Source organism: Platalea leucorodia (genome assembly GCF_965183815.1).
Source record: "Platalea leucorodia genome assembly, chromosome: 3".
In the NCBI taxonomy this organism is placed as follows: Eukaryota; Metazoa; Chordata; class Aves; order Pelecaniformes; family Threskiornithidae; genus Platalea; species Platalea leucorodia.
The window spans coordinates 14,208,741-14,220,621 of record NC_138825.1 but is presented as its reverse complement, the minus strand read 5'-3'; the positions used below and the strand labels follow the sequence as shown (position 1 = coordinate 14,220,621).

The 11,881-nt window shown below is 51.8% G+C and overlaps 1 protein-coding gene across 2 annotated transcripts in view; it reads right to left on the bottom strand.

Moving 5' to 3' along the window:
- Positions 1-496: 496 nt before the first annotated feature.
- SLC8A1 (solute carrier family 8 member A1) overlaps positions 497-11,881 on the bottom strand; it is a gene marked incomplete at its 3' end in the record, with an annotated part of 104,567 nt that continues 93,182 nt past the window's right edge. For both annotated transcript variants that reach the window (XM_082306160.1, XM_082306161.1), the window contains 4 exons: positions 10,845-10,975; positions 9,566-9,665; positions 3,544-3,819; positions 497-873 (listed from right to left, as the gene is read on the bottom strand). In XM_082306160.1, the coding sequence (XP_082162286.1) occupies positions 497-873; positions 3,544-3,819; positions 9,566-9,665; positions 10,845-10,975 (884 nt within the window). The remainder of the gene's footprint in view (positions 874-3,543; positions 3,820-9,565; positions 9,666-10,844; positions 10,976-11,881) is intronic.

Sequence of the window (11,881 nt, the reverse complement as noted above, 5' to 3'; positions counted from 1 at the left end):
CTCCAACAGGGCCAGAGGGGACGTTCCCGAGTGGCGAAGGCAGGCGGATGGTGGTCGGAGATCAGGACCCTCGCTTTCCTCTCCATCCCTTGCCTACTGCTCTGTTTCTCATCAGCCACTCTGGCCTTCCCTGTACCGACGCGCCCCAGTCACCTTCACATCCATCCTCCCAGGGGGCCGTGGGCAGGAGAGAGCGATGGGAAAGGGCTCGGTGGCTATCAGCCGTTCTTGTTGGTAGAGTTGCAGAAAGGGCCCTGCCGCCAGGCTCCTGGCTGGGGCTGCTGCCCGGGGAGGGGTCCTGCTGGCTTTGGGGTCCTGCCTAGTTCAAAGGATGCTCCAAAGCCGCTTTCCGTCAGCAGGTATGTGAACATGGCAAATCTCTTTTATTCTTTCTCTGTTCATTATACACAGCATTATATCTATATCTATACCTATATATCACTCTATATAGATACATATAGATATATATATATATTTACTATCTCTGATTGTCCCTTTAGAAGCCCTTTATGTGGCAGTAGGCTTCCAGAGATGAGAAGAATATGTACAAGAGCCAGAGGAGGATAAAGAGTGAGGATGTGAGCAGCTTGGAAGTCCGCGGCCCGCCCAGCTCACCTCCAATCTCGGGTCTCCGCCGGTAGAGCAGCACGCCCACACTGATAAAAGCAAAAATGGTGAAGAGGGTGACGGAGAAGGCCAGGGTGCCAGGCGAGACTTGGAAGGCTTGTCCATGCGCTGCGTGGTAGATGGCCGCGATGGACCAGGCCACTCCGATGCCCAGGAAAACGTTCACGGCATTGCTTCCGGTGACGTTCCCGATGGAGGCATCTGCGTACTGGTCCTGTGTCGCTGCTACTTTGCTGGCAAATGTGTCTGCAAAGGGAAGGCAGAGGGAAACCCTCAGGAAACAGCCAGGTAAGGAGGGACAGCAGCAGGCAGCTTGGGGCCAAATGTCAACAGCATCACTTGGGGACTGAAGATAGTGCGTAAGGGGACAGGGTACGGCCCCGTCTATGGGCACTCCCAAGGAAGGGCACATCTGGCCAGAGCCAGAGTGACAATCAGGGTCCAGAAATGCCCAGGAGGGAACTCTCAATGTCCAGAAATATTGGGCTTCCCCCAATATGGGCCCAGATGCCCCACAGTGCTTCAAGCAAGAAACAACACTTCCCAGTGCTACAGTTTGCTGGCCCCTTCTCCCACATCCACTAATTTGTTGACTTGCAAAAGAACTGAAAAGGTTGGAAAAGCTTTGTGGGAGCCAGAATGATTTCTATCTATCCTTCAGGTCCCCTGAAGTTTTGTATTTGTGTTTCTGTGTTTGCTTTTTAATGATGTCTCTCCGAAACCTTTTGCTTCACTAAAGTCCAGTGTCTTGTGCAGACCCTGACACTTTGGTAAATAAGTGGTCGTCTTTCACCCCTTAGGGAGAAAAACCATGCAGGTGAGTGTATGCTTGCCCAGGTGCTCCACCAGCTTTAATACCGGTGGCAAAAGAGCTGTGATAAAACTCGGCTGGCCTTTTACAAGGCAGATCTTGTATCGAGTAGACCAGCACGACGCTGCTCTGCACCATAGGGAAGTGCTGATTTTACATCCAAACCCACTCAGGATCTGTAGGAGGGGTAGCAGGAGGCGGGATTAGCATCTGGGTTTTGTCCAGGTGAGCACTCTCAGCTAGTGATGAGAACATGAATCCTTAACACATCTGCACTCCCAGATCACCTTGGGTACAGGCAGCAGAGTGTGGCTCAGAAAAGGAAAATGGTGAGGTCAGATTTCATATTTTTTAATTCTACAGTTTCCTTTATGCTCCTTCCCAGCAGGGCTCCAAGGTGAGATGGTGAAGAGCAATCTGACATGAAGACCCAGTTTCATGTAACAGGAGGGGCTGGGCACCTATAAGCACAGCAAGAGTGGCCATTTGCAGCAAAGAAATCAAAAGACTGCTTTATTTTTTAAAAAAATCTCCCATGGAAATGCATCTGACTGCTGAGGGAAGGAAAAGGCATTTCCCCTTGTTCTCAGCCTTGGTCATGGTGCAGTAATGTGGTTGTGGGACAGTGCTGATGCCTCTGAGGTGCTACAGCTGCCACTGCAGGAGAAGGGATGGGGCACATCTGGGGCATGCTGCCAGCGCCAGCCAGAGCGTGGAAACAACCACACGCACTTCTGCAAGCTTGAGCGGTGCTTTTAATGCAGGGAAGGCCCCTGTCAGTCTTGATTTCACTGCACGTTTTTCTGATGCCTGTCCACCTCCTGGAAAGCACCCTGTACCTCCCTGGTATGGAGGAGCCCAACTAGCACCCAGCTAACATGACATGGTCTCGACCATCTGCTAGTTCAAACAGGAGTAGCCAAATGTATCCTAAAAAGAACTTCTTAAATGCCACCTTTTGTCGACTAAAGCAGGAGGGAAGATTTTCGCTGTCAAAGGTGTGAGACAGCCCTACAAACCTCATGCCTAGAAGTGCCAGAGGTCTAAAAAATGCTCCTTCTTCTGTTCCTTGCCCAAATCTGTTCTTCATTTTGGTTCTGCCGCTCCTTTTTTGGGCTCTGATAGCATTAGGACCATATCAAGATCTTCGAGCACCCGCATGCTGATCACTGGAAGTCTGGAGTTGGCGAGGGAAGGTGTAACCGACGCGGGGGGGTGCTCGGGTTGGGTTAGAGCCCCTTGTCTGGGAACCAGGCCGTGCCTGGCCAGCACAGCCCATGGAAGAAGGTGAGTGAAAGGCCCAGGCCCTCTCACACAAGCTGACATTGGACTTCCCAGAACAACCATGTCATTGGGACCATACTCTCCAGTGCACCAGCTCATCCCTAAGAGGGGCCCTTTGCTGAGCCGGCAGAAAAGGAGGCTGGGTTGCAGCAAGTCAATGTGCATTGGGAAGACAAAGTGGCATGTAGGTATGGAAACTCGTGGTTTTTTTCTCTCCCTGGTCAGTCCTCAGTCTCTGCTGTCTTCTGACCACTTTATCAGAGGTGTGTCTCCAAACATTTGTGGGGCCAGGGCCTTCTAGGGGCTTCAGAAGTCGCATTTTGAGTAGCTCCCCCAGCTCAGCAACCTCACCTCAATCCATCTGACCCAAAGCTGAACCTGATCTCACACAAAGGTGTTTGCACTGGGCAGAGCACCCTGAGTATGGACTAGCACCTAACTCACCTGGGAGGCAAGGTTAAAGGAGCAGATGTTCAGAAAGAAAATGCAGGACTGCCAACACAGGCAGCATTTTAATCAAAGACCAATTTCCTACTCTGAGAGTGGATGCCATGCAGGCTGTCCACAGAAATCGATACTTCACAGTCTTTGCAAGGGGAAGATCCTTGAAATAATTTCCAGAGGACTGAATCCACATCCTGGTTTGATCCTCCCGACCCATCTGAAACTGAAAAACAACTTCCAAATACACTTCAAATCTGTCCTTGGGGGTCCTGCAGAGCACAGCCAACGACCTCGCTGTGCCCAGCTTTCCCAGCCCAAGCCCAAACCCAGACTGGGCAGTGATGGACTTTTACAACAAACCTTGCTGTTGTCCTTACCTGGCACCGATGTCCCCAGTGCGACAAACACAACTGCGGTGACCGAGTCCTTCAAGCCGATGGTGCAGCCAAAGTGGGATGCCAGGTCACCGATGAAAGCTGTCAGGAGGCCGATCATGAGGATGGAGACGACGAAGCAAGCCCAGCCATTCCAGTAGTCTGTCGGGGGTACGAAGGCAAAAAGGACCTTCCAGAAGACAGTCAGAAAGTGCATCACGTAGTCGAAGCAGGAGGGCAGCTTCTCCTCCCCACATTCATCGTCATCGTCATCTTCCCCTGGAGAAAATCACCAGTGCCTGATTAGACTCACCCATGCTGGGGGAGGCTGGGCAAAGCTCCTCTGCATACTGCAGCTCCCCCAAATGCTGTGTCTCATGATTTAGGCCCTAGAAGGCCTTGACTTCCAAATATCTTATTTTCTGGGCAATCATCAGAGGGGCTTGAAGGCTTTTCCTGGCCCCTTCCCACAGCACAGAGAGACCCTCCAAAGGCATCAGTCTCAAAAACCAACCTGCACTTCAGAAAACGCAGAGCCTCATGCCAGCACCTCTGCCGGGGTTTAACCACCAGATGCTTTCTGGGACTCAGCCCCTGCTCAGGAGCCCTTTCCCCAGAAGACATGGGAAACGACTGGCCTCACGCTGGCTGGAGCCGATTGGAGCAGGTGAACCTACCAAGAGCAACAACACATGCCTCATGGAGACTCCCTTAAGGAAGTTCTTTTTAAGCCACTTTTCACAAGTGCCTGTGATTGCTTCCAGCTCTCTGGAAAGACAGATGGTTTTGGTGGCTGCTGAGCTGCTAGCTCTGGTGCTTCACCTTTTCTGCAAACCAGCCATGAAGAATATCTGCCCTAAAACCTTCCTGGTCCATCACTGCTGACTGTCCTTCCCTGTTGCATTTCCCTGCCCCTTCACGTGCCTGCCTATGAGCTCTGGCTGCTCATTCCTTTCAGTCTGGTCTGACCAGGACAGTGGGCACCCCCTGCACATGAAAATGCTTCCCCATTTGCACCCCTTCCAGGTAGCTGTCAAGCACCCCAGGCCATGAGCCAGCTATGGAGTATCATCTGTCACAGCAAAAATGAACTTTCCTTCTTCTGTTTTCTGTCCCTGATCCAGGTCAGCGCTTCACTTCTCACCAATCTGTTGTTAATGCCTCGCAGGGGTCATTTTTCCCAGCATGAGCCTGCCAGCAGTCCTGGCCCCATCTCTGCTCACCAGGCACACTGTGTGGGTTGGACCCTGCCTATCCTGGTGCTGTTCTGAGCGCTCAACCCCACACAGCACACCACTGCTCACGGCTGTGGCCCCTGCAGCACCTGCAAGACCTGGGTCTCCAGCACAGATGGGGAGTTGGGGATGTGAGTCCTTGTGCCCATCCTGCCTGATGTCCCGGGGGCTCTTGTACCCCGAGTGCCAGCTTGCTGCATGCCCCCAAAGGCTCTTGGGGAGTTATGCATCCACAGCCATGCCTCCTGGACATGCAGGCTGGCTTGTGCCCACAAGCTCTCCTGTGGGTTGCAGGGAAAGAGCTCAGCAGACATCGGACTGTCCTGGCCCCCTCCCCTGGCTCTTTGGCCCTTTCCTCTGGCACTGGCCCAGCACATCTTCATCTTGTTGGTCCTGGCAGGGCCATGGGGATCCAGGCAGGTGTCTCGGTTTCTCCCTTCCCTGCTCCAGGCATCGGCACCTCACCTGTCTCTCCAAAGCCACTTGACATCCAGCCTCCAGGGAGTCCCCATTGTGTGGGGCTGACCCTGCCAGTGAGCCCCTTGGGGCTGGTGACCTTCTGCCCGACTCCAGCAGCTCTGATGAGGCACCTCGCAAGCCTGCCAGACAGCCTGTCCTCTGGGCAGGCTGTGTGGCGAACACAGATCTCCTCCAGCCTGGCACAGTGCATAACGCCAGAGTTGTGACACAGTCAAAAACTCCTTCAGCTTGCGCTCAAACCACCCCCAGGCATGAAGGGGAGGTGACGCTTTCCCAGTGAAATCAGTGGGAGCCTTCCTTCTGCCTTCAAAGAACAAGGATGTGTTTCTAAGTCATGGATGTCAGAGATTCCAAGGGCATTGCAAGTTGTGTTAAAGACATCCCTTGCACTTGGGTTGGTGATTTGTCATTGTCTTTGATGCATTTCTTTCCCTCCAAGGATGTGGACCACCAGATCTCCCTGCACGGCTGTTGGCAGAAGCCCCTTACCAAGGGGAGGACGCAATGTGCAGTCCATCCCCACCAGACGGCATGAGTGATCCTGGCTCTCCTTCCCAGGAGGACACCTCGGGATGGCAGAAAAAGGCGCCAAGTCCCAGAGCAGCCAAAAGCACCCACTGAAACCTGAGTCTCTGCTCTGCTCCGCTCCACTGCAGTGGGCAAGGGGACAAGATCCCACCTCGCCAGATGCTGGGTTTAAGGGGATGATGGCTCTGTGCCTGGGAAAAGCTGCTTCTCCCAGCAGCCACAGCACTGATCAGGCTGGCATAAGCTTTTGAATGAGACTGTGCTGTTTTTATCTGCCCCGCTGCTGGCCGGGGTGAACATTCCTCCTTTCACATCTTCCTCCACAATGTGGATGTTTGATTGAATAACAAAATGTATAAAGCCTCCCACAGGAAGAATAAAATGGTCTTGCTGTACGCTGTGTACCAATACGTGGGTATCAATTAACCCCATGTTCAAATGGTGGCTCTGTGCCATGAGAACAGTTACTCGGGGAAGCTGCTGGTGAGCTGCTTGCTCTGTTGCTGCTCATAACAATAATTGCTTTCTGCCTCATTGCAGAAGTGGTGATGAAAAGCCAATTGGGGGATCAAGACATGGCATCCTTCCTGGGAAAGTGGAGGCCAACCCTGTGCACTGAAGTTTCACCTCTTGGCTATTCCCCTTTGTGGTCCCGCAGAGAGCACACACAGCACATGGGAGCAAGAAAAGGAAAAGGCCCAGGGATCACCCAGATTGTGATCACCCTCAAAAGATTTGGTAACCTATAAGGGGAGTCAACCTGCTCTTGGTTTGGCCCAGCTCCAGTATATGTAAACTTTGCACTCTGCTGGCATCCTTGGGGCTCTCAGCAGAGATGCGGCTGCAGGGGAGAGGGTAGTGATGGAGCCAGTGAGATCAAGGCAGTAGGGAACCTCTAATGCAGATATCTGTCTGTACACAGGGGATACGGCAACCCACATGAGGGCTGGGGCGAAGCTGAAGGGGATTCAGTGGGGCCAGCAAGATGATTGGAGCTTGGAGGATGTTGCCTATAGGGAGAGGTGGGAGGAGCTGGCTTGGTGCATCAGGGAGAGAGGAGGTTGGAGAGGACCAAGCAATAGCCTACAGCGACTTGGAGGGCATGTACAGAGAGGATGGAGCGAAACTCCCCTCTGCACTGACAAGCGATACAACAAGGAGCAATGGCCACAAACTGCAGCTTGGATGGTAACATCAGGAGAAACATCTCCTACAGGAGGGTGGTGCAGCCCTGGGACACACACTTTGGAGGTTTTCAATATTTGGCTAAATAAAGCCATGACCAACCAGGGAAAAGTCCTACTCAGCACCCTGTTGGGGTGCAACTTTGCACATATTGTTTGCCTTCAAAGCACCTTTTCAGATCTAGACCAACACATAAGATAGAGGTAGAGGGAAACTTGATGTCTCTACAATAACTTGATGGAAAATTATGCGTTGTTTGGCTTTAAAGCTTCAAACTCACTATGGCAGAAACAGTAGCTAATCAGTGGCATGGTGTTATTATTTTGGCAGATATAAATACCCTATTCCTGTGCATTGTCGTGGAGATAAGGAACAGTTTTTCAGCCTGGGAAGCCTATGCTGGCCTGTTCTTTTTGCTCATTGCACAAAAGCTGGTACTGGCAGGATACATGATGCTGTGCTCACACTGTAATTTTGCAGCGGGTATTTTAATCCTCTCCCAAGCTGCACGGCAGCAGGACTGTCATGGATCTAAATCTTTACGGAGATGATAAAACAGACTGAAAAATGAACATGAGTGCCACTGTCATAACGCTCATCCAGATCTGTCTATCATTTTGTTAAGCAGCAGTAGCATCTCTCTTTCGAAGAGCTGGCCAGATCCTGTGAAGGTGACTTGAAACGCAGGGCGAGGTCAGATGGTGACCCAGGGGTGCAGTCAGGAACAGGCTCACAAACCCCAGGATGTTTTTGCTGTGGAAGAAACTTTATGGGCTGTTGGGTGCACACTGAAGGCAGCTATGGGTGAGAGGCTCCTGCTCAGCCCCACGGATAGCGTGGTATGGCACGGCATGGTGTGGCACAGTCCTGCCTGCACCTGCACTGCCCTTCCACAGACCTGACCTCCTGCTGCTCCATTGCTCTGCCTCCCTGCCAACATTGCCACCAGCTGCTCATTGGGTGGGACACAGGGTTTTAATGTTTCTTTTCTCAGCTGGCATGTTACGTTTTGAAGTGGGAATGTGTGACTTTCAACTGCTCTCCATGGTGGGCTGCAGGGAAAAACTCAAACCCAAACTCCAGTGTTTGAGGCATTTTAACTAACTTGCTCGGCACAAAGCTTGAGGAGCTAAATGCTTGCAAAATAAGCAGGTCCAGAGCTCAGAGACAAACTACTGTTCCCCAACTGCAAGGGACAGCTCATGTCCACCAAAATATGCCACATTTATTAAATCTTTATTAATCATCCTGCTAGCACTGATGGTGGCTGTATATTCAAGACGCGGTGGCAACGGGGCTTTCACATAACTGCAGTCTTTACACATGTCACAGAGATGGGATCCAAGTGCCAGTGATTATCTTTGCTTTAATATGGGATGCAATTAAAGAATTGATTCTGGCATAGATTAGTTTAGCTGTATTAGCTGCAAAACCTGCAGCAAGGATTGTCTTGTATGATATGTTCATGCTATATCTGAAATAATGGGAGGCTCTTGGCTGGAGGCTCTAAGAGTAACTATGCTACAAGAGGAGGGAACACAATTTGAGGAGATAGCTGCTGCACAATGTCCTGTCCTCCTTTTCAGAGGTGGAGGGTAAATGGTACGGCCATCACTTTTAATTACTTTGTGCTGGGCAGAGGTTACCATGTACAGCAGAGCTCGAGGTAGGAAATGTGAGTGTTCCCCCATGCATTTCAATGCACAGTTAGCCAGATGGGCTCAAATTGCCTTCCCCAGTGATTTAATTTAAGCTGGTTGATTTTGCCTTAATGCATGCACACACGCAGCCCAGGCTGGGCTGTGAGGTTGTAACATCCAGCCAGTGAGTTATAGTGTCTCCAGCTGTTAAAACCACACCTGGAGGAGACCTTTCTTTCATATTCCACAGATGTGGGAATGCTAATATATCCTATACTGGGCATGCTGGTAAACATGGCACTGGTGCCCGTGTGAACAGTACAACAGGGCATTTCTGAGGGAAAGGCAATTCTCCAAGAGAGGGAAGATATGATCAGATATGATCTGATATGACCACAGATATCACATGCTGCTGCAGCTATTGGGCTGCTAAGCTACAACCTCCAGCCACAGCTGGCTGGAGCAGCAGGAGTTCCTGAAAGCAGGGGGTCAAGGGCAAATTTTGGGCCACAGAGAGGGGGACTCAGTGGCCGTCTTCAGGGCTTGGCACCCTCGCTACCGTATTTTCCTCACCACAGCAGTACGGGGAGTGCCAGGGATGGGGAGCACTGCTGCTTTGCACCAACATCATTTATGCCACTCTGAATTTAAACACTGCGTTCGCCTCGTGAATCTTTCTCACTGAAATGACGTTTCCCCTCTGCCATCTGGTAACAGCCAGGGTGTTTCTTTGCCAGGTGCTACAGACACACTTAATTCAGGAGGTTTCCTACACATCAGACAAGGTGATCTCACGAAAGGGTTTAATCAGCTGTCTTATTTATGCAGACGCTGTAAATAACTCCACCACCTGTTTTGCCTCCTGCTGCTCCACTATGGTCTGTATTACTGGTACAGCCAAGCCGAGACATAAGCGAGGTTGATCGTAATTCACCTGGAGCTGTGGTCCAAACTCACCCGCACTGACAGTAATAGCCTCAATAAACTGCTCCCTCCAGCTGTTTGTGCCAACCACCAGGGCCAGGTTTGTCTTCTTAATGAGCTTGTCCACCGTGTTCTGTGGATGGAGACGCAGAGGAGAGAATTAGGGGCTATTGGGCTGGAGATGCTGGGCTAAAGCCCACCAGTGCTAGTGCTTACAGCCATGCACTTAAGGAAAAAGCTTAGTAGATTTTAAGCTCAGGTCAAGAGCCCCAGCAGTGAAAGCAAATGTAAGTACTTGCAATTCCCCTCGCTGCCGCTCAAAAAGACCTTTTGAAACCTGCTCATGATGGGAGTTTGAACTATCTCAGCGGAGATTTAACAGCAAATAGTGCTGAGGTGCCACAGCTCCTGTTGTTCCCAGTGCCTTGGGAAGAATTTTTACCAGGCTGCTTCAAAGCACTAACTGGGACTTGATCAAGGCCCATTTGCGGAGCTGGGCTCTACCTCTCTGTGCTGCCTGGGAGCCAGAGCTCAGCGTTGGCAGGGAAGGTGCTGTGGCAGCAGTGGGTTGGAGATGCTCCTGGTCAGGCAGCCTGTGGGCTGCCCGCACACTGTGATGCCTCAGACGCGCGCTATTGGCGGGCAGCAAAACCATGGGAGGGAGGCAGCCACCACTGCGACACAGTAAGGGCGGTCTGTTATTTTTTATACTACAGAGAAATGGAAAAGATAATGGAATGGCCAGTTTTCAGCTCTTGGTCTGGCACACGCATTCACACAGCTTGGCTTCACAACCATTACTTGCATTTAGGGTATCAGGCCTTTGTGCTGGGAGTCCCAGGCTCAGGGCTCACTCAAGACCGCCTGTAAATAGGACCTGGATGTAGCACATCACTGTGAGAACGAGGTTATATTTTAAAGCAACCTGCAGCATTTTGGAGCCCAGTCAGCTTTTAGGCTTGCCAGATTTATGTGCTTGTATAATAATAACAACAAACAGTCTGTGAGTGGGACAGAAAGTCTGGGATCATCCCCCAAGGACCATGGCTGTGGGCTAATGGACAGAGTGAGGATATAGAGTGTATTTTAACCCACCGCCATCTCACTGGAGTGACCTTCACCCTTTCATCCTGCCTTGGCTCAGCCACCTTTCAAAGTGTCCCTTGGTCCTGCTCTGAGACCTTGTGATGCCAGGAACTGCCTCGCTTTGCTGCGATGCCATTAACATCTGCTTGCCAATGCTGTGCAAACCCAAAAGGAGGGTCCCCAGCTGGAGGGGAAGAAGAACAGGGACAGGGGCCATGGACAGTACCTTGAACTCGTAGGATTCCTCAATGATGATTTCAAGCTTGGTGTGCTCCCCCAGGACTGGGCGTCCCATCTCCGCGATTCGACGGTCTTTCTCCTCCTTGCTGGTCAGTGGCTGCTTTTCTTCGTTCTCCTCTGCAAAGCAAAGAGCCAGTCGGTGAGCCAGGCCCAGCTGGTCACTCTCTGGAGCTGGCTTCCCGTCAGAGCGGGAGGGCAGGAAGCCTCCGGGTGGGAGCATGAGCGACAGAGCAGCTGAGGAGGAGGAGGTCATGGAGCCATAGACAATGTAGTTTTGCTGGGAAATGCTAGCAAGAGGTTTGCAACTCATCCAACCTCAGAAGGAGTCCAGTTCACCCTCAGGGCTGGGGAATAGCTTACCACCTGGTACCTGCTGCCTCTCCCACAGGGATGCTGGCAGTGGACAGATCATCACTAAGGCTGCTCTATTTCCCAGCTCTCCAGGTCTGCACTGTGGCATGGTCAGGACATTTCCATCAGCCTTTTAACAACCAGAGAGAGCTGCCAGCAGCCCCAGGGCTGAGATGGGTATGAAATCTTGGCTCTGCCTCCTTCTGAGCAGGGCTGTACCTTCGGGAAGAGGGGCTGGCATCCAGAAAGCATGAAACTCCTGCTGCGATGGTGGGGCTGGAGGAAATAGTGCCGGGCCATACAGGTGCGAAGAGCCATCCACAGGGCATGGCCTGGCCCCAAACCCTGATAGAGGAGGCAATGGAGAGACTACAAGAGCAATGGAGCAGGTCTGCACCTCCACTGACATCTGTGCAGCCTTTGGGGCATGGGGACCCCAGGCAGCATGGCTTTTGTCACTGTCCCTGCGCAGACCCTTCCAGTCCACCCCAGGGACGAGCAGAAGGACATCAGGGCTAAAAAGGGCTGGATTCACTGGAGACAGGAGTTAAACTGTCAGTAGGCAAACACCCTAATCAGTATGTGTTAGACCGCCATGGCCCTCAGGTGTCACGCTGTGGGTACCTTGGATGGTGACCACGGTGAAAGGAAGAGGATGATCTCTAGCCTGGA